General features: G+C 43.8%; 1 protein-coding gene across 2 annotated transcripts; it reads right to left on the bottom strand.

The window, feature by feature from the left end:
• Positions 1–520: 520 nt before the first annotated feature.
• On the bottom strand, positions 521–23,050 carry clasrp (CLK4 associating serine/arginine rich protein). 2 transcript variants are annotated; one of them, XM_003222849.4, is made up of 21 exons: positions 22,900–23,050; positions 19,061–19,175; positions 18,158–18,255; positions 17,950–18,051; positions 17,294–17,373; positions 16,922–17,006; positions 16,258–16,403; positions 14,871–14,967; positions 12,029–12,107; positions 11,733–11,806; positions 11,367–11,408; positions 10,351–10,593; positions 8,909–9,163; positions 8,063–8,245; positions 7,316–7,355; positions 3,143–3,203; positions 2,969–3,027; positions 1,987–2,033; positions 1,786–1,868; positions 811–835; positions 521–722 (listed from the first exon to the last, which is right to left on the bottom strand). In XM_003222849.4, exons 2-21 carry the CDS (start codon positions 19,157–19,159, stop codon positions 680–682), a joined length of 1,941 nt encoding a protein of 646 aa, XP_003222897.1. In that variant the 5' UTR covers positions 19,160–19,175; positions 22,900–23,050; the 3' UTR covers positions 521–679. The 2 variants fall into 2 exon arrangements, 1 of the variants encoding a protein (XP_003222897.1); XR_506702.3 differs by lacking the exons at positions 521–722; positions 811–835 and having other exon boundaries at positions 1,835–1,868; positions 7,312–7,355.
• Positions 23,051–27,748: the final 4,698 nt, after the last annotated feature.

Below are 27,748 nucleotides of genomic sequence, written 5' to 3'. Positions count from 1 at the left end.
AACATATTTCAACTGCTTTCATTTTAAGACTGACACCTAATACAGGCAGTCCCCAAATTATGAACAAGATAGGTTCTGTACGTTTGTTCTTAAGTTGAATTTATATGTAAGTTTAAAAAGGTACTTTTTAGAGTGTAACTTCAACCAAATATAGATTTTATAGCTTTGGATAGCATAGGAAAGGATGAACACCCCTGTGGAGTTTGTTTTGCTGTCTGTGCCCATTCAGAAGATTTCACCTCACTTTCTGTCCCTGTGACTTGTTGTAGAAACAAGGATTGGTGATAAAGCTTTAGTGGAGACCCCTTTTCCCCATGCTAACTCTTTCAGAAGTGAATTTCCCTCCGAGGGGTAGATTTCACTCACTTCCTGTTCTCTCGGCCCCTTTCTTAACTATGAGTCATTTGTAACTTGGATGTTTGTAACTTGGGGACTGCCTGTATTCAGTAATACTTCCACACTGGTGTTAATTAATTTCCAATCAATTTCTAATGGCTTTTCATAAAGAGAATATCATAAGTACAGTGAAGGGTTTTTTTTGTTTTTATTTTTTATTTTTTGACAACTTAAAAACAAAACCAGCAATATACAGCATTATTTCACATGGTTACAAGGGGCTGGGTGAAATGTGTTAAGGAAGAGAGAGGATTGCCAACAGCGTCGCACCAGAAATCGCTCCCTAGTGACGATAGTGGGGACTCCGGGATCGGGACCGCGAATGCCTAGAAGGAGTGGAAGAGCGGGTCAAATTGCAAGACAAATACCAATATACCTCCAGACAAATGGAGTGATTTAAAAAAAAGATTTTACCTCCGTGAAGAGCTATATTCTCGACCTGCAAGACAAATGGGGAAAAGTTAAAAACCATTAAAATACATCTCCAGATTACATCCCTCCAAATTATTTAAATCTGCTTATTTAAGATAAAAGAATTTCCACAAGTGCAATAATGGAATGGGTGGGAATGTAACGTTAAGGTCAATGGCACATTTCAGACACTGTCAAAGAGAATTAAAACACAGTCCATGCTTCCCTTCCTATCTGGCAATACATTTTGGAGATCTTGGGTGCTCCAAATTGATCCAGAATAGGAACGGAGAAGCTGCCTTTCTGAAGCAAAGGCTGGAAACTACTCAGTTTTGAACAAATCTCTCAGAATAGTATAAGTAGCCTTTGCACTGTGGGACATCATTTGAAAAAACATTTCCAAGCTGTGCCACATCCATATCCCCAGAAAAGGAGTGTAAACCCTGCTTTTCCATGAATTCCAAATATAAGAGAACCAGGAAAAATAAAACATATTGATTAATATTGTTTGTTTATGCTGTATCCTCCACCAAACCAAGCTTACTTTTATCTATATGCTCCACATCCAAAACTGCAAATATGGCATCTGTACTACTGCAGATACCTCCACCTGCACTTCCTCTCAAAATGGCAAGAGGAAATGAAGCAACATCAGTCCCTGCTGCCATTTTGAAAGGAACTGCAGAGAAAAATTAGAGGATATGGGAAGGGAATGGTTATTGCTGTGGATTCATCTGGAAGAGACACTGGTCAAGCGACTTTGCAATTCCTTTCCTACGCTTCAGAGACATAGCCAGCTTGTATTTGCAATGCCTCTCCACTAGCAAGTAATTACTAGTGGAAGAGAGGCATCTACAGAAGAAGGGAAAGATTATCATAGTTCTGCTTGTGTGAATCATGCAGCATTGTGGCCACTATTTTTATTCCCATGGTCCATATCCCACACCCCACTCCTCTTTCTCAGCACTAGGCACTCACTGTAACGTGGGGAAGGAGAACGACTTTGGCGACTGTACTGTCTCTCCCATTCCTCCCGCTCCTTCTCCCGACGCTCCCGCTCCCTGCCAAGAGAAAAAGTTGGGGGTCAACAAAAGGGGACCACTGATTCATCCCCTTCTCCCGCTGCATTCCCTCCCACCACTCCACATCAGGGCTAAGAGAAACTCCAAGAGGCATTACTTCATCCGGATCTTCCGAGCCATGGCACGTAACTCATCTTCTCGCTCCTAGAAGAGAGAAGAACATACTGGGTCAGCTGACTGGCAACTACAACAAACAGCAGGGAATACCAGCAATGTCCGATTATTCCCACTTAAGAGAAAGAAGCTTAGCATTCAATAGTTGAACCTTCACACTTGCAGGTTTAACTTTTGTGGATTTCATTATTTGCAGATTTGATTGGTATGTTTTCTCTAGATCCTCCAGCATGACTCTATGATCAACTTCCATGACTACCAGAAAAATATATTCAGAAGTTCTAGCTTCTGAGATGTTGCCAACTACTGTATGAAATACTTGTGCAATTGCAAACATGAGACGACTTACAGCTACCCTACTGCAGGGTCATCTTGGCAAAATTTATTCAGAATAAGTGTTCCATTATTTCCCCTAAGACAGAAAAGGTATTATTTGTCCAAAATTGCCCAGTTGGTTTCCATGGCTGAGTTGTGGCTTCAAACCATGGTCCCCTCCCAGAGTCCAAAAGCGACACTCAAACCACTATACCACAGTGGTCCTTTCATTTAGAGAGCTTTAGCTTCATGAAGATGAATTACACTAGCTATTAATCCTAATAGCTAAATCCAGATGTGAAACATCACACATCAAGAAGCGAGTTGCTGAAGAACAAATGAGCAGCAATGTGCCATTGTACCCATGACCTAATGAACTTCCCACAAAACATTTTCCTTCACAGCACTGGACTTTCACCATAATAAGACATGACTTCTCCAAAAGGACAAGTGATAAAAAGTACAAACACACCCAGACTAAGCAGCTCAATTCTTGCTTCAGTTGCCCAACCACTCACTTGCCTAGTTTCCCATTACTACCCATTTTGTCTATTGTAAAAAATACAGGGCTGAATCCCAGATCCATGCCAGTCTAATTTAGGTGCAAAACAGGTTTTTGCAAACTGCATACATTCATGGCTGCCAGTTACCTGTCTCTCATGTTCTTGCTGTATCATCTTCTCCTGGGCGGCTTTTTTATCTGCTTTAACTGAAGAGGCAGGGCGGAGAGATGAACCAGTATTACTCAACAAAGACCAGGAGAAGGAAGAAGGAAACCCTTGCCTTGCATCCCTCCTTACTCCCACCATCCCAAGGATGCTTACACTGCCTGTTAAGCGCCTTTTGCATGCGCAGCTTCAACTTCTCCTGCGGGGTCAGTTTTGGCTATAAGCAGAAGGGAAACAAAAAGGTGTTAAAAAGTCTGCCTCTTGGCTGAAGCTGCAATAAAACCGGGAGGTGGCCAGGTACATGTCAAGAAAGGCAAGCCTTCGAGAAGGACAAAGCACACAGTTGACCAAAAAAATGTATATTTTTGCAACACTGAAAGGGAGGACAATGGAATTTATGTCAACTAAAATTCCTCTCCATACTAGGAAAAATTGAAAAGATTTCAAGTTCCAGGAGATTCAGCAGCTACACTCTTTTCACAAAGAGGTCACCCAGCATGAACAAGGAGATTACTTTGATGACTACAATCAATGAGGAATTAATTGAGGTTCATGGGCTCTTTTGCCTGTAATGATATTTCAGAGAGCTTTTTTTAAGATGTTTGCTTAAAGGACTGATGAAAAAACAAAAACTTCCCAGAAAGGCAAAGCAGTTAGATAAACCAGGTTGAGCATCTCTGGCTTGAAGGAAAGACAACTAGCAGAAAGATCTAAAAGCCAGTCCATCTTCCCCAATGCAACCTTGTCTAGAGTAAAAATTACCTCCAGGCAAGTATTATTTTTAAGAAATCTCCTTCACCCTTTCAAACTATGATGTCCCTCCCCTGCCCCCTAAATTACTGTGTTTCAGGCAAGGCGGCCAATAAAAATCACTTGACTAGTAGTTCTTGTTAGAAGTGTTAGCTATGTGTCATTTTAAAATGATCTGGAACTGGATTAAATATGACAAGAAATTTTCCCCAAGTCCAAGAAAAAGCAACTTGCAGCTTTTCTAAAACAACTTAAGGCTGAAACCTTCTGAATCTCTATTTGTTCTTTTAAAAAAAATCTATAGCTCAAATCGTCACAATTGGCAAAACGGAGCTGAAGAACCAGACACCAGCAAACAAGAGCCTACTTCATTACTCTTCTGAAATTAACAGAGTATCAGGTGTCATCAGGACTGACTCTCTTCTAAATATCTGAAACAAAGATCTCCACAGTGAACACAAAGTGCAAGAAAGATGCACTTAAAACAGGCCTCAGCAAGGACTGTATACAACTCAGGCGGTTGGTTTCTTCAGCTTCTACACATCTGTGTTTCACTGAGGAATTCAAGGCATTCTCCGCCTCATGCAGGGCAGGATTCCAAAACTCTTGACGCTTTAATCTTAAAAGCCTGGAATATTTCTCCAGCCCTCTGACTCACTATACATTTTCTGGCTTTGCTCAGTGTTGAATGGTATATCCACTCCTGACCAAGAGCCCATGTCAAGATAAACAGCTAAAAAGTTGGCCTTTGAATGAACCCACTACTAGATCTTGGATTTAAAAAAAAAAAAAAAAACCATGGGCGATGCTGGGTACAGGAGATGGGGAAAAGGAACTTTTCCGAGCTCTACCCAATAGCTCTCCTACTTTCCACACTAAAAATACAGCCAGTGATTTTTTACAGAGGAAATAAAGCTGGGACATGGAGCAAGGTACCTCTAAAATAATTAGGATTATGGGTCTGAGACACAACTCTTTGGAAAAGATTGACTTAGAACTGAGATTTTTGGGTGCTGTATTTGTAGAGCAGGGGAGAAGTGTGGAATTGTTGCAGTACTTGTTCTGATGTCCTAAAACAAAATTGTCTATTTTTCTTCCCTGAGTTGCTGAAGAGCTGGATTGCTTTTATTGACAATCTGAGAAGATCAGCTGGGTTCTGTATTAGCCCTGGCCAAAGCAAGGCAGTGTTTTGGAAACACCAACATGCTCAACATTTCCTTGGATTAAGTGATAGCTGCAGAGCATGAACCTGTGGTTTTGATCACACTCCCTGTTCCTGTTTACTGTTTGCTTATTATTTTTTTAACCTAACGTGAGTTTGAACAAATACAGAAATTTTAAAAACATATTTTCCTACAGACTCCTCAAAAGCCAACAGGCAAGCTCACTTCTACAGGTTAACAGACACACAACTGAAAACACCTTTCAGTTGTACCATGGCTTAAACTACATCCTAAGCCTCTGGGGGCTGCCTTGCTCACATAAATAGAACTGCCAATAATACAAAGTCCCAATAATGTTATCTGAGAGTAGTTTCATTAGCATTCAGTCAAGGAATTCCAGTTTATCTCACACAGAGAAGTACACATGCACATTTACACATGCGGATTATCGCCATGTTTCTCTATACAGCAGAATTCAGAGCCAGATTAAAAGCAAAGAGTGAACAGTTGTGCTCAGACTTATTTGTTACAAGATCCTGATCCTAACTCCTTTAATCCATCCCTTGGATTCTGAAATAATCATTACTCAAGAAAAACCTATAGAAAACCAGATCCCATACAGGGGAAGATCCAAGAACACATCTTCTCCACATTGCCTTCGATCTGTGTGGGACTGAACAGACTCAGTGACTTCAAGGCATGATGCCCTTTCTCTGATAAGCATTTGAAGACCAAGTCTTTTGGTCCAGCAACTTGGCTACTGGCATCAGGTTCTATCAGTTCCTCTGTGAATCACTGGAAAAGGTTATTTGGAAATGTGAAGTCCAATTGGCTACCCTGAGTCCTCTTCGGGGTGAGAAGGGCGGGATACAAGTATGGAAAATAAATAAAATTATGATTAATATGAGAACTCCCCCAACGACTGCGTCCTTTCATCTCAGTCTAGGCAGGCAGTCAAGTTCTTGGCTAAGGATGTGAGTTAACCAAGCCTTATCTGAGCAAGAGAGAGGAACCTGAGGTAACTAGAACTGAATCCATGAACAGATGATCATGGAGTGAACAAGAGTCGTACTTCCACTGAAAAAAAATAGATTTGCCATCTCAAGGACCTGGCTTGGATACTGGATGACTGGAAGTCACCTATGGCTCAGTTGCCTAGGTCAGTCTGTGCATCAATTTCACATGGTCCCAGAGCCATGATGGACAGCAGGAGCAAATGGAAAATTCTGGATACCTTTGAAAACTGGCCGTAAACAACAACTGGGAAAGAAGGCTGCAGGGATGTGAAAATGAGTATGATAGTATACTCTTATTGCAAAAAATGGAAATGCTTCCCATATTTTTTCCAGCGGGCCCAATTCAAACCGCTGCTGGCCTTGTAATGTTGGAACCAGGAGAAACAAAGGAGTATTATCTCCTTTATAAGCAGGTCTCAATATCCCCCAAAATTGAGGGGTTTAGCAGAACTGATGAAGAGGGTAGTGACTACACCGACACTCTGGAATCCCCATCCTCCCCTACATTAACATGGCCTTTTCAGAAGATAGTTAAAATCTTCCTTTTTTGGATAGTTTTCAGAGAGACACTGGTTCTTACTGGATTCACTAGAAGTAGTGGATTGTTTTTAGTTAAGAATTCTTTTTTACAACCATTAGTCCTTTTATTTTGAAAGAAAAATATGCTCTTGCCATGAGCTCAACAATAAATATCACATCAGGTTTTCGTACAGCAGCTCATGGCTGAGTAACACTACAACCTGGTGGCAAAGCAGATGTGGATAATAGTGGGAAGACAGGCAATTGAATATGCCCAAGATATCGTGGAGGACTGCTTCCCATTTCCCAATAATCCCTAAAATTCTCTAGGGAACATTTTCACCATATTTTCAAGCACCTCCTAACAGGATCAGAAAACTGTTTTTTAAGGACCTTCCTGAACTAAAAATGGCTTGGGACACAAAAAATTGAAAAGGTGATGTAAATGCTCCCTCATTCTCCCAGAGGCCATTTCCAGACATTTGGTGCAAAATTTTCACAGCAATAACAAAATTGCTGAAGTCAGTAATCATGCAGAAAAACAGTGAAGAATCATACACCTGTTGTCCATATATGGCAAAAAATCTAATTTTTACCTTGCTTGGGAAAATCTCTTCCCAGCTTACAAAATACTACCCATCCACCATTTAGCAAGAATATATTTCACTTTGAAATCCAACCCAGCAAAGTCCAAATTTGAAGGTGGTTTTCAAGTTTAGAAAAGCCATCAGTAGTCTGACTGTTTCCATCTAGCCTCTGACTAAGGTCTAAAACAACCAAGTACAGCCACCCAAAAAACACATTTTTCCTGCACCACTATTGCTTCCCTCTTTTTCTGTACTGATGGGAATTTAAAAGGTGATGTTTAAATTCTTACTGACTTTGGCAGCTCCTGTCTCTTTACCACCAGCAGTTTCAGCCCTTGAAAGGAAAAGGGAGGACAGGTCAGAATACAGCACCAACAAATGTCTATCAGGGCCAGAACCAGTTGTAGATCCAGGCCTCTCCAAGGTTGGGTTGCTTTTTTAAGTAGCAGATGCCGATACATATTACTGTCATAGCATAATTATTAGTGATGATAAATGCTGCAGTAGAAAGTGCAGAGAAGCATTCCAGCCCTTTTGCTAATGGATACTTCTCACAACAAACGGCAGCAGAATTGGGCTTTCAGTCTTATCTCCTGGCAGGCAATCAATTCAAATCTCTATTCCTGAGAGCACCATGACTGGGATGCTCTCTCAATAAGGCTGATAGAAGCCATGCTCCCATAGGTTATATTCTGCAGGGGCAAACAAAATCAAGTGTGATCCACCTCCCCTCTGATAACAATGAGAACTGTGCAAGCAGATTTAGCACAAGTAATGGCTCTTACATTCTCTCAGCCTTCTTATCTTCTTCCAAACTCAAACTGCTAAGTGGCTGCAAAAAGAGCCCAAGAAGGTCACCTGTACAAGGTTAACACTTTCAGGCCACTGGACAGCTGATAATATTTGGCAACAATGCTGACAAGGACTCTGAACCCTGGCAAAAGAGACCTAGCTTTCCACAATCCCAACTCCTCTGCCACAATGTGATGAAAAGGAGACGATCAGGAGAAGCAACAAGGGGATATCAATTCACAAGCTCACTTTTTCAATTTTTCCCCTACTGCAGGGGAAGCCGGAGGCCTCAGCTGTTTCTCTCGCGCTGGAGATGCTGACTGGCTACGGCTTCGCAACTCGCTGTCACTCCGGCTGCTTCGGCTACTGCTCCAGTGCCTCCCTCCTCTGCCGCTGCTCCACCGATAGCGTTCTCCAGACCGGGAATGGCTTCTGAAGAAGGAGGAATGCCATTCTGGTCATTGTGGATTTCCTTATCATGAAGATTTGCTTATATAGTGCCATCAATGTATACAGTGCTTTAAAAGTAAAACAACCAAAACTAGTGGGTCCTACCAAAGGTATACAATCTAAATTCTGTGTACATAGATACATGGAGTAAAGAATAGTAAAATACAAACCTATAAAATACTATAAAACAAGATAATGCCAGATAATGCAATACAATATAATATAAAGCAAATTGGCCAGTACATGAAATCAAAATTTATAAAAATAATAAACTGTTGTGAGAGGGAGAAAAAGAAGTTATGCTCAGTCTTCACTTTTGGCACCAAAAAGGATTATAGGCAGTTATTATGTGCAAAAAACATATGAGGTTGTGTTTGTACAAAGAAGCTCAACATTTCCAGAAACACTGTGCAACACTGGTGTCATTTGTTCAAGTATACAAAAATGTGTTCTTTGCAAAATTGGTATTTGTGCAAAAACTATAAATTTGGAAGAAAAGTAAACAGGAGGGGTACACAAAATACAGGGTTCTGCAGAAAATAATAGTTTTCATTTAAAAAATCCATGAGCATTTTTACAAAAAATAATAAATATTTTATATAAAATGGGGAAAAAATTGATATTATTTCCACCCAATCTACATACCTAGACCTCCGGCGGGAGCCGTATCGCCAGCCCCGTTCTGTTGAGCGTGACCTGGAGTGACGGTGTCCATCCCTTGAGCCTCCTGCGGAGTACCGCCTGGTCCTGCTTCGGGACCGAGAGTACCTGTGGTTCCGCGATCGGCCATAGCGACTAGCTCTGTGGTACCCACTGGCCCTGTGAGACCGCGAACTGGACCGGGAGCTTGAGGACGAAGAACTTGAGGATGTGGAAGATGAGGACGAGGTAGAGCGTCGCCTGCAAAGAGTAAAGACACAATGCTGGCTATTCACACAGAAGCCAAGATGACTGGAAAATGCAGGGAGAAAGGGGGCTGAGGACACATGTGAGGACACCCCAAGGTGGGCAAAACTCAGACCAGCGGATGGTTCCATAAGTAGAGAAGCGTTTGTAAATTATCAACAGTTGGGAAGCTTCAAAGTAGCTCAGGTAAGCCTGACTCCCATTTTCCATCCTCACTCTTTATCAAACCCAATAATGGAAGTTGGAAGGCCAGGGACTCAACACAATGCCAAAGTCCAGTGTAGAAGGCAAGAGGGGCTCTGGTTTCCTGCAAGATCTCACTGTGAATGACTTGAGCCCAGAACTATATCCACTTAGTGCCTGAGTACACCAAATTCCATTTTAGAAATAGAGTGCATATTTGAAAAATCATCTCCTTCATTAGAAAGGAAGGCTCATTGAAAGACAATATGTTGGATTGTCCCAAGGGTGAGTGGGAACTGGGCATAGGAACAGGTTCCCCCAAGAAGGACCAACAAATTAGGTAAGCGACAAGAACATTATGTTATCTTCTCATTGAACAAGACAAAACCATATTTATACTGTCGTTTTATCACTACTCATTTTAACAGCTCTTGTGCCATTTTTATCACTATATATTTTTTAAGATTTCTACAATGTGACAGCTTGGCCTTAAAAAGGCAAACAGAATAATATCATAGCAGTAATCATTTGTAGGATTTGGATTTTGATAGTATAGAATTTTAGATTTCAAATTGCAGTAAATCAGCACTATAGCCCATGGGAAAACAGAGCCCATATCAACTCAGTGTTGCTTCGCTGGGCCTCTGGCCTTCTAAGTCCTTGACATTGAAGCCACGCACCAGTTGCTTTCATGGAAGGTACACAATGCATTCCCCAGTTGACCTCACCCACCTTGACAACCCATAGATCAACCACCCTCAGTTTCCCAGCATTTCACAAGAAAAGGGGGGATTCATCTTTCCCTGTTTTTTCCTGACCAGACTCAGCAATGAAAATGCTACTTGGCTGGGGACTGGCCAATAAGAGTGACCAACGGGAATGCCAATCCCCAATATGGTCAGGGAGGATGAGGGAAAAGAAAGAAATCAACCTTTTGACCCCGGGACGGTCTCTGCTTTAAGGTTTGGGAAAGCGAAGCAGGCGTGAAAATTACCGACCGGGAGGAGGCGCTATGACCTGCCGCAGCGCTGCCTTGCTGCACTTGGCCGGAGCGTGCCTTGCCAAGGGAAGCAGCCTTCCTAGGAGTTCCTCCGGCTTGAGTGGCGGCGGCGGCAGCAGCGGCGGCAGCTGCTTCTTCATCGCTGCCCCCAAAGCTGGTGATGAAGGTGATCTTCTCCTCGTTACCCGGGGAAGGCGAGCGAGAGCGAGAACGGGACTCAGATGTAGATTCAGAGGGTGAGCTGAGGAAGGGAGGAAGGAAGAGCATCACTACAGACAGTGGAGCAGGAGAGTGGCCTTGACTCAACTTCAAATGAATTGTAGCTATTAATAGTTATCAAAACACAGCAAAACGTTTGCAATTTACAAAGCAAGATTGAACTAACAACTGTGTTAAATGACTTGGAAGAAGAGGCCTTCTAAATCACACCAATACAGTCTTCCCTCACTACTTCGTGGTTCACTTTTGCGGACTCGCTGTTTTGCATTTTTTAAATAAACACTAAAATAGTATAAATAATAAAATAATATTATAAATCCCTCTTTCTACTTCCTTCCAAAGGAGAAGCCTAAGAAAGGAAGGAAGGAGAAGCCGAAGGGAGAGAAAAGGAGGCTGAAGCAGCTTTGTTTTCGTCTCACAAGGCAGCGGCAGCGGCAGGAGCTACTTGCCAGTGAGATTGTAAACAACACAAATATCTACTTAGTGGATTTTCACTTTCCGCGGATGGTCCTGGAACGTAATCCCCACAATAAGTGAGGTGGGAAATAGTGGGGCTCACAGCAGACAGTGAATATTCAGTTGAACAAAATGTGCGACCTGAGCAACACACAAAACTGGTAAGCCAGAGTCCTTCCAAACCAATCTGACTGGTGTGTCAGTGGTGTATATATGTGTGTGCAGTATGTGCAGAATATGTGAATACATTTATACATGCATTGAACAAGAATATTTTCTGCACCACCCGACAGGATGGGTTCAAAGATACACACAGTAGCAACCACTATATCCACTCACCGTTTGTAGGGATCGTAGGTGGGACTATCTCTCCGAGCATAGCTGAAATAACAAGATAATGACAAGATTTAGCATTAATTCTAGATAAGTAGAAAACCAACTGAGTCAGCTTGCTGGACATATGCTGAAAATGGCTGAGTCCAGAAAACCCAAGACACTGGAACTCCACATGGGAGGACTCATTCATTCTTATAGTGAAATGAGAACTGAGAACAATGGGAGACATTTCTGAGCTCCCACAGGAAAGAGAGTCAGGATATCCTCCTCCATCATTGTGGGATGCACCAGAACTCCTCATGCAGCAAGGGAGATGGATATTTTCAGCTTAATATCAGCCAGGTGGGTTCCCATCATCAAGGGTCTTACCTTGGAGGACTGATTTTCCTTCCTTTTAAACGTTTTTCTCGGAATTCCCTCCTCTGTCGCCGAGAGCGGCGACCCTGGAAAAGAAAACAGATGGGCATATCAGAGGTTGCTATGTTAACAGGGAAGTCCTTAAAGTTTCTCCACCTCAGGCATCCTAGTATTGAAAGAGAGACTATGCCACCTAGATTCCAGGTGGACCTGTACCAGGGCTTAGATTCATCCCTCTGCATTAGCCAAAGAGGGGGCGGGGGAGGCAACAAAGCATAAATATGGGATGGCTCCCAAACACTACCTACCGAGTACATGGCTTTCTCTTCCTCCAAGGCTTTGGCATGTTTAATGGCTTCTGCCTCCTCTTTGTCCTTCCTCAACATCCTTTCAGAAGAAAAACAGGGTCAGAAGGGAAAGGGGCACAGGCAAAGAGTTTCAACCTGCATCATAGTTGAAGGGGAGCTGTTTATTCCTGATGTAGTTATTGTTGTCTTTAACCTTTCGAAAGTTATACAGGCAGTGTCCAAGTTACAAACAAGATAGGTTCTGTAGGATTGTTGTTAAGTTGAATTTGTATGTAAGTCGGAACAGGTACATTTTTAAAATGCAACTCCAGCCAAAAACATTTATTTTTTGAGATTAGGATAGCATAGGGAAGGGTTAACACCCCTGTGGCGTTTGTTTCGCTTTCTCTGCCGTTGTTCAGAAGATTTTGTTAGGTGAGTGGGCTGATTAACAAAAAACCTTCCCCATAAATGTATAGCAGAGTAACTTATTAGTAGCAGCGTGACCTAGCATAAGTAGACAAAAGTGATAATAATAAAAAAAAACACAGTCCAATGTTATCTCTTCCTTAGGAGGCTGTTCTTTATAGCAAAATAATATAGTTGCACTATTTACAAAAACAAGGTTTCCATAACAAAAATAAAGTTCTTTATGCTTCTTTGTTTCTTTGCTTGCTGGGCTTATTTCTCATGCAGATAAACAGCTTCACTCTCACCAGGACTGGCCCGAGGAAATTCAAAGGGGTACGCAATTTTTTTTTTGCGCCCCCTCCCCTGCGCCGCTGGAGGCGTGGCCAGGACTGGCCCCGCCCCCCGCCCCCTAACCCCGCCTCCAACGCCGGGCGGCCACGCCTCCCGCGGCACGGGCGGCATGGGAGGCGGGGCCAGGGTGCGCGGCGTGGGAGGCGGGGCCAAACGTGGCCCCGCCTCCTGCGGGGCGCGCCCTGGTGCAGCCAAGCTGCGGCAGGAGTTCTTCCAGGCCGCAGCCTGAAAGGACTCCTGCTGCAGTGGGCGCGCGCCGTGGGAGGCATGGCTGGTCCTGCCTCCCGCGGGGTGCGCCCTGGCGCAGCCAAGCTGCAGCAGGATTTCTTCCAGGCCGCAGCCTGAAAGGACTCCCGCTGCAGCGGGCGCGCGCCATGGGAGGCGTGGCCGGTCCCGCCTCCCGCGGGGTGCGCCCTGGCCTGGCTGCGCCATGGCGCGCCCCGCGGGAGGTGGGGCCAGAGCTGGCCACACCTCCACGTCACATGGCCCCGCCTCCGCCAGGTGTGGCCCCGCCTCCCAGGGGTTCAATAGCGCCCCTGGGAAGGTGGCGCCCAACGCGGGGGCGTGGCCAGCGTGCCGTGTTGGGCCGGGCCTGACTCTCACAGAGCCTCCTCTCACACCGAACTTACACAGGAGCTTCACACACTAAGGCCTTCAACCTGGGGCTTCTCTCACGAAACCTTCTCACACCATCAGGTCCTCTCACCCTGAGGCCGACTAAGCTACAGGCACACCTGCTTATACTGAAGTGCAGCTTTTGCTGAGTCATTGCATCCATTTAACCCTTTCAGTGCTAGTTAATTTTTAATATTTCTGACAGATTTCACCTCACTTTCTGTCCCTCTGAGAATTGGATTTTACAAAATGTGGCTTGTTGTGGAAACAAGGATTTGTGATAAAGCTTCAGTGAAGACCTTTCCCCCATAACTCTTTCAGGAGTGAATTTCCCTTCATAGAGATAGATATCTCTACATCCTGTTGTCTCACCCCCATTCTTAGTTTTGAGTCATTTGTAAGTTGGATGTTTGTAATTTGGGGACTGCCTGTAATTTCAATTTTACTATGAACCTTCTGTGTGCTTTTAGTATCACATGCCTTTGAAAATCTATGTAGCCAACATGAGTGAAAACCACTCATAAAGGCATAAACATAATTCTGGAACAGACCAAAGCAAGCCTCTAAGTCAGCATTCTCTTCCCACACATTAACCAATTTAGATACACATCTGGGAAGCCTACAAGCAGAACAAGGGGCACAACATACTCCCATTCGCGTTTCCAAGCAACTGGCATTCAGAAATATACCAGTTCAAATAATAATAGAGATAACACATAGTCCCCCCTGACGCAAAAACTTTGACAGCTGTATCCTCCATGCATTGCACTAATCCTCTTTCAAAGCGATCTGTATTGGTAGCAACTGCGGTATCCTGCGCCAGCAAATTTCATGGTTTAGCTATGTGCCATGGTAATAACATCCTTTGATCTTTCCTAATTTCTTACCATTTAGCTTTACTGAATGACTCCTAAAATTATTATTTTTAAGAAGGAAAGATTGAGAAAAGAAAACTCCAGTATTTACTGTATTTTTTTACCCCACTCTATCTCACCCCAAAGGGGACTCAAAGCGACTTCCAGGTTGGGAATAATTCAATACCACAAAAAACATAAAAATACAAATACAATATACACCATACATTAAAATCAATAAAAAATCATAGACATCATAACATATCAGTACATAAATATAATCTGTTAAAACAACACAATAACCAAAGTCATAATCCAGAAGCCGTTCCAATTGTGTTACAATCACTTCATGGCGGCCTATTGTACTGTGCTACTTTCTGAAAGCTTGGTTCCACAGACACTTTTCTACAGAGCATTCATAATTTTGATCAGCTCATACCAATCAATCTTTCAACTGCTTTCACTCCCCTTTTTTCCATCTACAGGTAAGTTTCTTGAAGCCAGAAACACTTGTCTGCAGGCTGGATAACACGACTGATTATCCAAGCTGATCACCACAAAATCATGTCAACTTACAGAAGAAAAGACTGAGCATAGAAGACTTGACAACCCTGAAAGCACAAACATCTTACCGAACAAAGTCTCCCTCCGCCATCCCATAAGTGGTTGCCTGCTTGTTCAGGTCAGCTACTTGTTCCTGGTTCAGCTCATCTACATCGACCTCAACATCTGCAAGAAATACAAAGAAATACAGATAGATCAGCATTCACAACAGGAATAAGCAATTCTCAGAAGTCCAAAGGAACATCTTCTGCCATCACTCCACTTGCCACATCAAACTTTATAAGTAAATGTGTTGTCAAAGGATTTCATGGCCGGAATCACTGGGGTGCTGTAAGTTTTCCGTGCTGTACGGCCAGAAGCATTATCTCCTGACATTTCGCCCACATCTATGGCAAGCATCCTCCAAGGTTGTGAGATCTGTTGGAAACTAGGCTAGTGGGGTTTATATATCTGTGGAATGTCCAGAGTGGGAGAATGAACTCTTGTCTTTTTGGGGCAAGTGTGAATGTTGCAAATAGCCAGCTTGATTAGCATTGAATAGACTTGCAGTTTCAAAGCCTGGCTGATTCCTGCCAAGGAGAATCCTTTGTTGAAAGGTGTTAGCTAGCACTGATTGTTTCCTGTCTGGAATTCCTGGTTTTTTTTAGTGTTATTCTTTATTTTATGTCCTGATTTAGAGTTTTTAATATTGTTAGCCAAATTTTGTTCCTTTTCATGGTTTCCTCCTTTCTGTAAGTTTATTTATTTATTATTTATTTCTATCATTTCTATCCCGCCCTTCTCACCCAAAGGGACTCGGACTCGGGGCGGCTTACAAAACTGGCAGAATTCGATGCCAATACATAATACAAAAGAATAAAACATAAGCAGTTAAATACAGATTTAAAACAATACAAAATACTTGAGCCATTCATCCACAAAACCTTGTACATAAACCTTGTACATAAATTGTCCACATGCTTGTGGATTTCAATGGCTTCTCTGTGTAGTCTGACATGGTGGTTGTTAAAAGTGATCCAGCATTTCTGTGTTCAAGTGCTCAATTTTACTAGTAAAATTGTCTACTAGGTTACTTCTAAAAATTAATTCTATTTTTACTGAGGAATACATTGGGAAGTTGCTTAAAGGTGCCGAGGAGGTTGATTTAAAAGAGAATCACACTTCATAGAAATGCAATTCTCCAATTCTGTAAACTTATAGAAAAACCATTCTGGGGGATTCAGCTCCTTAGTTTATACTTTCTTCTGCACAACTAAGAATCAACAATCTTTCTCAACTTGGGGCTTCCCAGATGTGCCAATTTCTATCACCCCTAGCCACTATGAACATGGTGAGCAAAAAAAGGTAAAGAGCCAAGAAGATTCAAATGCACCATTCCTTTCTCATGCCTTCCTGTCACAGCCCAATTTCATAAAGGCCCAATGCTAAAATAGCAATAGTTTCTTGGAGGTGTACCAATATCAGGGATGACTTCATCCTCATCTGTGTTGCTATCTTCCTCAGAGTCTTCCTCTTCAGGTCGTTTCTCAGATGGGTTCTCAAGTTCAGCCACCGTACTGTCTTCGTATGTGTAGCCAATGGAGGCCTTTTTTTCTGCTAACCTGGAGAGAAAAAGGGGGGGGGGGGAAACACTGCTAGCTGGCATCTTCAGGATGGACATCCTTGCTTGGCTACTAATGTTTACTATCTGATGGAGAAGGAAGTTTGTTGCATCTCTTATACTACCCTTGTGTCAAGTATTATTATTATTATTATTATTATTATTAATATTAATATTATTAGGACCAATAATTGGATGACTGGTTAACTGAAAATGATAGAAAACCTTAAGTCAAGGGAAAATGTGTAAGGCAATGGCTTAGCTGGTTTGAGTCTCTTTTAAAATAGAAAAGGCAGGGAATAATAATACTACTAATAATAATAATAACAACAACAACAACAATAAGACAACGACAAAGAGGTGCCTTGGAAATCTTCCAGATGTTTAGGAGTACTGTACAACTTTCACCAGCTCAAGGCAGTTCTTTGGACCAAACAAAATAGTACAAGTCTTAATCATGTACTCTCCCTCAAGCACATCTCAGTCCTGCCTCACTGACTTCAAAGGATGAACACTTACTTCTTTTTTTCATCCTCATTTGGCTTCTGGAGCCCCCCGTACAGCTCATCAATATAGATCTGATAGAGGCACTGCTCTTCTGAGACTATGAGACAAAGGTTAAGACAAAGAACTCTGAAAACTTTAATAGAGTTTAATAGGTTTAATAGAGAGAGACAACTGCAAGAAAAAATACAGCAACCTCTCTCACACCTTGATGTTGACTTCATACTACTCCTTACCCACATAATGACTGCAGTTTGGAAAAAAATCCTTCTTTAGATGGCAACTTGTATATCCCCCACCACCTCCCCAGCTAGCAAACCCAAGCTGGTACAATATTACAAGAGGTATATCTCTAAAGAGAGACAGGAAAAATCTATGAGAACTTACTGCCAGCAAAGTCGTTCTGCACCAAACCTCTGTATCTTTCATAGTTGCATTTCCTTTCATCAGACTCATGTTCTGGGGATCTGTAAAAAGAGAAGGGAGAATAGTGTTTCTTCGATCAGTGAAAGAACTACATCAATAAGCTTATCAAAAATGACTGTCTCATTCTTTTGTCTATTTGTGACTACTGAAGGGTAATTTTTGTTATTTAAATCTCTTTTTAAAATTTAATGGAAAGTTAGTAACGACATTAAGAATAAATGTTGTGGTTTTTATGTTTAAAAGTTTTGAACTTTCAATTTTGATATAGCTTTTAATGTAATGTGTTAGCACAAAGACTCGTGTTTCAGAGATTTTGGATAATGGTTGAATCCAAAAAAATGGTTGTCTGAACAGGATCAAAGTGGCCTCATTTACTCTGTAGTACATTAATGATCCTGGACAAAAATTCTCAAAATCTTGGCATTCAGTCATCCTAAGCCAAGCAGTACATATTTTTTTCATAAATAGCAAAATATGGAGTAGGGCAGAGTTTACTGGAAGTCAAACCTAGTTATGAGAGCTCTTTTCCTGATTTTCAGCCTCCTATTAATCATTTTTTTAATGTAAACAAAGGAAGAGTGTGAATCTTGGGATCAAATATTTAAAAATCACCTTACATTGGGTTCAACAGTGGAGGAGTGTACATGGGGATGTAGTCCAAATGGGCTCGTACATCAAAACGGTCAATCATATTGTTGGTATCCCCCTGCCATGGCATCCTGCAAGTAACAATCGAGATACAATACATCAAGCAAGTGCAATTGATCTTCATTTTCATGACAGTTTTTCCCCAATTTGTCAGCACAGAGTATGAAGGCTACTTACATATTCACAGGGCTTTCAGCTGCAAGAGCCACAGCGGAATCCAAATGGACTTTGCATGCGCGGCCATGGACCTGCAAGAACTGAGCTGGATCCTTTTTCTGGAAGAGAAGTATGACAGAGGTAGCTCTTTTAAAGCAAGTCAGACCACCAATGTTTTTTATCTACACGCTCTGGCAGTAACTCTAATATGATTCTCAATATCAGAGTATCCTCCCTTGCACTATCTAGAAATATCTCTTTGTATCCAAATCCTACATTCTTACAAACACTAACAAGCTCCAGCCCAGTTATTTGTTTCAAAAGATATCACTTTACGATGATATTACTTTTCCTTGTTAATTTTTAGACTGTTTTTACTTATTTAATGGATAATATTACATTCGACAAGGACCGATTTAGGATTATTTTAATGGTTTATTTTATACTGGATATTTTAACTGTTGTTGTAAACTGCTTTGAGTCCTTGGAGAAAGGCGATACAGAAATTTCCCAGATAAATAAATAATCCTTGAAAACATTTTCCTTACACACTGTCGGGATTGTGGGGATAAAGGGAGGGGGGAGGAAGAGTACTAAGGAAGAACTACAATGACACAACCCCAACTTGGATGGCCTAAATGTCTGACATGTGGAACAAGGCATCCACAGAAACTCCTTTTACAGTCATCCCTTCCCAATATACAAGGCTGCTTTTCTAAACAAAATCCAGCCACTATGGTAAAATCTGCAGTGGTCCTTCTATGAGTCCCCATTACAGGATCAACTGGGCAGAAGGTTTTCTCTATAGTGATATCCAAACTGTAGAAGCCTCCCTCAGACAAGGACCGAGAGTCTACCCATGAGATACCATGAGAAATCACCAGCCCTCTTTCCAGATCACAGCTCCACAAAGAAAACACTCACTATCTTTTCATAATACTCTCTTCGACGTTCGGCTCGTTTCTTGTAATCCACCATCATCCCACGGAGCTTCCGCTCATGCTTTCGGGCTTCGTGCCACATCTTGCCCTTTTCCAAGCTGTTGAGAAGACAAACACACAAACATGTAAAGGGGAAAAAGTCAAAACTTTCTCCATGTGTGAGAATGTGTGTGTGTGTCTCTCCCACACACACACAGTGTGCCTTTCCATGTAACTCTTTATATAGTTTGGATGCTGACAATGTGGGGATCCTCACTAAGCATTTACCTGATGAAATGGCAACGAACTGAACCAGCAATTCCCAAATCTTTCACCAGGAAAAACTGTGGTATCAAAGTAACTAATTGTCTCAGCCCACATACTGGAAGCCCTTAGACCAAGGATCCTCAAACTACGGCTTGCAGGCCGGATCCAGTCCACCAAGGTAATTTCCCTGACCTCTGCCCTAAACAGCCGCTGCCATTCAAGCCACACCATCACCATCTTCTTGCTCCTTAAATCTTCTTTCCTTTCCTCTCTCTATCTCCTCCCAAAATGGAGGGAATCCTCTCCATCCCATTCTTGCTCCCTCCAAAACGGAGGGAGGAGGGGAGAAAAAGAAAAAAAGAAAGAAAGAAAGAAAGAAATGGAAGTAGGAAAAAGAGAGGGAGGGAATTCATAAAGTGTGGCGTAATGGTTTGAACCTTGGACTGTGACTCTGAACCCACTGGGCGACTTAGCTAAGTCACACTCTTTTAGCCTAAGATGAACAGAAAGGCAAATTTCCTTTGAATAAATCTTGACCTCTGTGATAGGGTTGCCTTAGGGGCTCCCTAAGTCTGAATCAACAAAAACAGCAACAACAAACAATAGTCCGACCACCCCACACCCCCCACAAAAATCTGGATGCCTCAGGTAAAAGTGTGAGACTTTGGGTGTTTTGGGTGCTGTGTGGATGCGCCCTTAGTTGCCCTCTTCTGGACCCCTTCCAGCTCAGAGTCATTACCCCTTATGGGGCCCAGAATTGGACACAGGATTATTATTCCAGGTAAAGAGGTCTAAGGTAAAGGTAAAGGTTTTCCCCTGACATTAAGTCCAGTCATGTCTGACTCTGGGGGTTGGTGCTCATCTCCATTTCTAAGCCGAAGAGTCGGCGTTGTCCGTAGACACCTCCAAGGTCATATGGCCGGCATGACTGCATGGAGCGCCGTTACCTTCCCGCTGGAGCGGTACCTATTGATCTACTCACATCGGCATGTTTTCGAACTGCTAGGTTGGCAGAAGCTGGAGCTAACAGCGGGCACTCACTCTGCTCCCGGGATTTGAACCTGTGATCTTTCAGTCTGCAAGTTCAGCAGCTCAGTGCTTTAACACACTTCACCACCAGGGCTCCTAAAGAGGTCTAACAGAAGCCAAATAGAGAGGCACCATGACTTCCCTTGATCTAAACCAGTGGTTCCCAACCTGTGGTCCCCAAGAACTAAAATATGGTCCGTGGCCTCACCGTTAATATGCTGTTGCAACAAAAGTGATAGGACTCGCAAAACCCTTTTGTAGTGCCGAGGCAACGGGGATGTTGGGAGGGAAGAGGCAGACTATCCACAAAAGGCCTCCGGACTGCTGCTTTTCTCAACTGCTGCTTCTCCTCCTCCTCCCTCTTCCTGAGCAGAGCCATTCTATGTGGAACCTGGAAGCGGAGCTGCCTTGGTGTCTTCGTTTTTAGGCCTGTTCCTGGGGTCATTTGGGGTGCTGATTCAGAAAACTGCATTGGCTAGACCACATCAGCTCGAATTTATTATATATGGTTTTCTGTGGGTGAGCAGATGGCGAATACTGGATGGCATATCAGAAACTAGAGCTAATGTGGTCTATCCAATGCAACTATCTGAATCAGCACCCCAAATAACCAAACTGAATCTCAAGTTGACCAAAAAGTTGACCCTACTAAGGCTGGAGAGAGGTCCCTGGTAAAAGTGGTCCCTGGTTTTTTTAAAAAGGTAGGGAACCACTGATCTAAATACTATACTCCTTTTGATGCAGCCCAAAATTGCATTGGCTTTTCAAGATGCTGCATCACACTGTTGGCTCACGTTCACTTTATTGTGGACTAAGATTCCCAAGATCTTTTTCACCTGTGTCTCAGTTGCTGAGCCAGGTATCACCCATCCTGTATCTTTGCTTTTCAGTTTTTCTGCCTCAGTTTAGGGCAGGTATGGTCAAACTTGGGTTCTCTGGGTGTTTTGGACTTCAACTCCCACCATTCCTAACAGCCTCATGCTCCTTCCTTTTCCCCCTCAGCCGCTTAAGCGGTTTCTGAATTATATTTTTTCTTTATTTTCTTTCTTCAAAATTCTCCTTTGTTCAATTTTAAACAAAACTGAATTATTGGAAGCTGTTATTAAACCTAGAGGGCACAGTGAGAATCTTTTGAGGGGAGAAAGGGAGCTAGGTGAAGCAATGTACTCATTTTCATTCCCCTTATATATGGATATGGGCTGATTTTATGAAACAAGGAAGAATGTATGAATACAATGCACATCCATTCCCAAATATATGCAATTTTCTTTATTTGTATGACCACTGCAGTAAACAAGTGCAGCAGGAAGAACTAAAGAACTGAGTGTATGTTTTTATTAGATAGCTGAGTGAGACTTGACCTATAGAAACTTGAGCACTATATTAGAATTTGTCACCTCAGGTATTTATAATAGGGCCGGGCTGTGGCGCAGGCTGGTGAGCAGCCTGCTGCAATAAATCACTCTGACCATGAGGTCATGAGTTCGAGGCCAGCCTGTGGTGGGGTGAGCACCCGTCAATTAAAAAATAAAAAATAGCCCCTGCTCGTTGCTGACCTAGCAACCCGAAAGATAGTTGCATCTATAAGGTACCACTTATAAAGTGGGGAGGAAAATTTAACTAATTTACGACGTTGGAATGAGGAAGTGCCGTCACAATGTATGATGAAGCAGCTGCTCCCCCCTGTGGCCAGAATCGAATATCCTCTCAGGAGAAGGTTAAATTGCCTCTGTGTCTGTCTCTGTCTCGGTTCTATGTGTATATGGGCATTGAATGTTTGCCCTATAAGTATATAATGTGATCCGCCCTGAGTCCCCTTCGGGGTGAGAAGGGCGGAATATAAATACTTTAAATAAATAATAAATACTGTAAATAATGGTTAGATCATTCCAAATGTGCCATCAAATTAGTACAAAGTAAAGTGTCTCTGTGTAACAGAGAAGGCTTTTCTTATTTCCGATATTCTAATATGGTAAGAGATCAAATCTTTTTGGCACTGTCTAGATATATTTCATTCAGCAACAGCACCTTTCCAGTTGCATGTCGTTTTTTTCAGCTAAAGTTTGATCCCAAACTTCAATTCTAAGTTGAAAACTGATCTTTCACTTCATTATTCAAAAGACTGAAATGTGACATGTTTCAAAATGTCATTGCAGAGGCCTTTAAAAGAGATAGAAAAGCGGCGTGTGTATGTGTGTGTACCTCTGTGTTTGAATCCACCCCTACTTCTCGTGTGTATAATATTTTCTTCCTTTCCTGCTAATTCGCATCTAGGCCACAGCTATAAATGTTCTATAATGCTAGCCCATTCCTTAGGCCCTTTCCTTTTCCCCCTCAGCTGCTTAAGCGGCTGACGGGGAAAAGGAAGGGGCCTGAGGCTGTGAGGAATGGTGGGAGTTGAAGTCCAAAACACCCGGAGGGCCCAAGTTTGCCCATGCCTGCTATAGAAGCTTCAAGGCAAATACACTCCCTTCAAGGCACACTCAGACGGCCCTGGATCTCCTCCGCGGCCTTCTCTGTCTTCTCCAGTACGAAGGCCTTCCTCACCTGCCTCCGAAGAGCCTTCTTCTCCCGGCGGCCGAAGCCCCGACCGCGTCGCCAGAGGCTCAGAGGACAGGAGACGCCTCTTCCCTTCTCAGCGCCTGGACCGGAAGCGGAAACGACGCGTGCAGCGTCGCGCAGAAGAATGTTAAGCAGAGAGAGGGCAAGCAAGAGCCCGTGCCACGCTTCCCATTCGCTAAGGAGGATCGCGGGACAGCCAATCACAATCAGCCGCCTCCTCCTTCACTAGCCTTCACTTAGCCACTAACGCTGCGGATTTTTCTTTTGTTGGAACCGCCCCCCTCTAGTGGTTAGCGGTGGAAGCGCAGCGCATCTGTATTGTAGGAGTTGCTGTGAGTTTTCCGGAATGTATGACCGTGTTCCAGAAGCATTCATAGAATCATAGAATAGTAGAGTTGGAAGAGACCACATGGGCCATCTAGTCCAACCCCCTGCTAAGAAGCAGGAAATCGCATTCAAAGCACCCCCGACAGATGGCCATCCAGCCTCTGCTTAAAAGCCTCCAAGGAAGGAGCCTCCACCACGGCCCCGGGGAGAGAGTTCCACTGTCGAACAGCCCTCACAGTGAGGAAGTTCTTCCTGATGTTCAGGTGGAATCTCCTTTCCTGTAGTTTGAAGCCATTGTTCTGTGTCCTAGTCTGCAGGGCAGCAGAAAACAAGCTTGCTCCCTCTTCCCTATGACTTCCCTTCACATATTTGTACATGGCTATCATGTCTCCTCTCAGCCTTCTCTTCTGCAGGCTAAACATGCCCAGCTCTTTAAGCCGCTCCTCATAGGGCTTGTTCTCCAGACCCTTAATCATTTTAGTCGCCCTCCTCTGGACGCTTTCCAGCTTGTCAACATCTCCCTTCAACTGTGGTGCCCAAAATTGGACACAGTGTGATTCCAGGTGTGGTCTGACCAAGGCAGAATAGAGGGGGAGCATAACTTCCCTGGATCTAGACGCTATTCCCCTATTGATGCAGGCCAGAATCCCATTGGCTTTTTTAGCAGCCGCATCACATTGTTGGCTCATGTTTAACTTGTTGTCCACAAGGACTCCAAGGTCTTTTTCGCACACACTGCTGTCAAGCCAGGCGTCCCCCATTCTGTATCTTTGATTTCCATTTTTTCTGCCGAAGTGAAGTATCTTGCATTTGTCCCTGTTGAACTTCATTTTGTTAGTTTTGGCCCATCTCTCTAGTCTGTCAAGATCGTTTTGAATTCTGCTCCTGTCTTCTGGAGTGTTAGCTATCCCTCCCAGTTTTGTGTCGTCTGCAAACTTGATGATCGTGCCTTCTAACCCTTCATGTAAGTCGTTAATAAAGATGTTGAACAGAACCGGGCCCAGGACGGAGCCCTGCGGCACTCCACTTGTCACTTCTTTCCATGATGAAGACGACGCATTGGTGAGCACCCTTTGGGTTCGTTCGCTTAGCCAATTACAGATCCACCTAACCGTAGTTTTGTCTAGCCCACATTTTACTAGTTTGTTTGCCAGAAGGTCATGGGGGACTTTGTCGAAGGCCTTACTGAAATCCAGGTACGCTACATCCACAGCATTCCCTGTATCGACCCAACTCGTAACTCTATCGAAAAAAGAGATCAGATTAGTCTGGCATGACTTGTTTTTGGTAAATCCGTGTTGACTATTAGCCATGACCGCATTTGTTTCTAAGTGTTCGCAGATGTCACGACCCAGGCGGCAGAGGCACCAATAACCATACACAGAGGCCAGAATCTAACTAATATCTTTATTGAAGGAATATATATAAAGTTAATAAAAACAAGTATAGAAAATAGTCCAGAATTAGACCCTTCAGGAAAGGTCAGAATTAGTCCAAAAAAGCAATGTCCAATAAGAAATATTAAGGTCCAAAGTTGTAATCCAATAACCGAAACACTCACTTTGCCAAGCAAAGTGAGGGGAGATGACAAGGTCCTTAGTCCATAAAACTTGAGCGTGGCTAGGAAATAACTTGATACTTGAAACAAGGCTTGAACGTGGAACAAGGTAACTAAGAACAAGAACAAGGTCCGTGGAATAACTTGGTAAAATCCGTGAAACAAGGCAAGGATTAGTCCTGGGAAACAAGGCAAGGTCCGTAGGTAAACAAAGGCTGGGAAGCAAGGCGAAGGCTGGATAGCAAGGCAAGGCTTGAGCTGAAGCGAGGCTTGAATCGGAGCGCGCTGTCCAGACACAACTCGCTCCGTAGGCTGACGAATTGACTCCGCGAAGTTGCTACGCGGGCAAAACACCTATATAGAGTCCAACTTTCTCACCAAAGCGGTTCTCTGGGAATCAGAAACGAAAGCTAAACTCTGAGACCAGATGTTAAACTCCTTAAAGATTCTCACGAGAACCAATGTTAATTGGCAACATTCTTAGCTGCTATCCTCGCACTCCTGCGCGAAGCTGAATCCAAACTTCTCTGTTGTTTACAAAACTCCCGGCGCAAGAACACGGGAGAAGTAGGCTCTGGGGTTGTTTGACATACTTCTGGGGCACAACTTTCTTGCAGGTGCAAGGTTTCCAGATCTGCCTGGGAAAGATCTGGCTGAGAGGAATCCAGTTCAGACTGGGAAGGTAAAAAACCCAAGTTTTCATCTTCATCAGGGATTACAATGTCCTGAGCAGGACTACAAGGCCCATGGTTCATCACACTATCCCCCTCCTCAGGGCCCCTCCCAAACTGGGGTCCTCTCCCCGAGGCGCGAGGTCGCGGTTTGGTGGGATAGGTCAGATGGAAGCGACGGGTTAGATCAGGAGCATGGACTGTGGAGGCGTCTTCCCAAGAGCGTTCCTCAGGCCCAAAACCCACCCAGTCAATGAGATATTGTAGGCGGCGGCGATGAAAGCGAGAATCCAAAATGTCCTCAACCTCGAACTCCTCCTCCCCATTCATCAAAACAGGAGGGGGGGCCGGTTGGTCTGTATCAGGACGCACACCATCCGCCGGAAGGAGCAGGGAACGGTGAAACACTGGGTGAATGCGCATTGAACGCGGAAGTTGGAGTTTGAAAGTCACGGGGTTTAATTGCGCCACCACTGGATAGGGGCCAATGAAGCGGGCATCTAACTTCCGGCATGGGCGGTGGGAGGGCAGAAAGCGAGTGGACAGGAAAACCCGATCTCCTACCTTGATTTCGGGGCCCGGCTGGCGGTGTTTGTCAGCGTGGCGTTTATAGTCCTCCTTGGCTTGGTCCAGTTGCTGGAGCAAAAGTTGTTGCACCGCTGTGAGTTCCTGCAGCCAATCCTCTGCTGCGGGAACTTCTGAAGTTTCAATGACAGGGGGAAAGAAACGTGGATGGAAACCGTAGTTTGCAAAGAACGGCGTTTCTTTTGTAGAAGCTTGAACTCCATTATTGTAGGCAAACTCAGACAGTGGTAACAGAGAAGCCCAATTGTCCTGTTGGTAGTTTACATAACAGCGTAGATACTGCTCCAAAGTGGCATTGGTGCGCTCCGTTTGCCCATCTGTTTGGGGATGATGAGCTGAAGATAAGCGAGAGTCTATGCCCAGTAGTTTTTGTAGTGCCTTCCAAAAACGAGAGGTGAATTGAGATCCACGGTCTGTGACTAAACTCTTGGGCAATCCATGTAGTCTGAAAACATGCTGAAGAAATAGATCCGCAGTTTCTTTGGCCGTGGGGAGGCCTTCGCAGGGAATGAAATGGGCTAACTTGGTGAATAGGTCCACCACCACTAAGATCGTGGTGAATCCACAGGAAGGTGGTAGGTCAGTGATGAAATCCGCGGAAATTATTTCCCATGGGCGAGATGGGGTAGGAAGGGGGTGCAAAAGCCCTGAGGGCTTCTCCCTTCGTATCTTGGAGCGCTGGCATACTGGGCAGGTGTTGACATATTTTTCCACATCCTTGCGGATCTTGGGCCACCAAAAATCTCTTAGGATCAAATGCATGGTTTTAAATAGTCCGAAGTGTCCTGCTGGTTTGCAGTCATGACACAGACGAAGCGCTTTTTCCCTGCCCGGTCCGGGTGGGATATAAACATGATTTCTATAGCAGAGCAGCCCATCTTTAAGCGAAAAGGGAAAATGCAGACCTTGGCGAAGTTGGTCCTGCGCCCAGGCATCTGCTTGCTGACTAGCCCTGATTTCTTGAGCACAGATGGGTCCTGGAGTAGGGGAAGTTGAACCAATGGGACTGGATTTGGTGTTCCCCACTGTGAGCGTGGCAAAGTTCTCAGGTTGTAGCAGTTGGGATTCAAAGGTCTCCTTGCGTCCTGCAGCGTATTCCGGTTTACGTGACAGGGCGTCTGCTTGCTTGGTTTGAGCTGGGGTCACATAATGAATCTGGAAGTTGAAACGTTCAAAGAATAAAGCCCAACGTTGCTGCCTCTGATTTAGTTTGCGGGCAGTTCTTAGATGTTCTAGATTACGATGATCAGTGTGGACTTCAATGGGGAATTTGGCCCCTTCTAGCCAATGTCTCCAAGTTTCAAAGGCTGCCTTTATGGCCAGTAGTTCTTTTTCCCAAATGGTGTAATTCCTCTCTGGTGTGGTTAGTTGACGAGAATAAAAGGCACAGGGGTGGAGGTGATCTCCCACCGGTTGTAAGAGTACAGCCCCAATTGCCACATCAGAGGCGTCCGCTTGCACCACAAAAGGGGTTCCAGGATTTGGGTGCTGTAGAATTGGCTGGGAGGTGAATAGTTTCTTCAGTTGCTGGAACCCTTTCTCTGCTTGATCAGTCCAGCGGAAAGGCTGCTTTCCACGGATGCAGCTAGTGATGGGGTCGGACCAGCGGGCAAAATCTGGAATGAACTTGCGGTAGTAGTTCGCGAACCCCAAGAAACGCTGCACCTCTTTCTTGTTAGTTGGCGCCCGCCAT

Source organism: Anolis carolinensis, unplaced genomic scaffold (genome assembly GCF_035594765.1).
Source record: "Anolis carolinensis isolate JA03-04 unplaced genomic scaffold, rAnoCar3.1.pri scaffold_10, whole genome shotgun sequence".
NCBI classification, from domain to species: domain Eukaryota; kingdom Metazoa; phylum Chordata; class Lepidosauria; order Squamata; family Dactyloidae; genus Anolis; species Anolis carolinensis.
The sequence above is the reverse complement of the archived record's forward strand: the minus strand, read 5'-3'. Positions and strand labels throughout refer to the sequence as shown.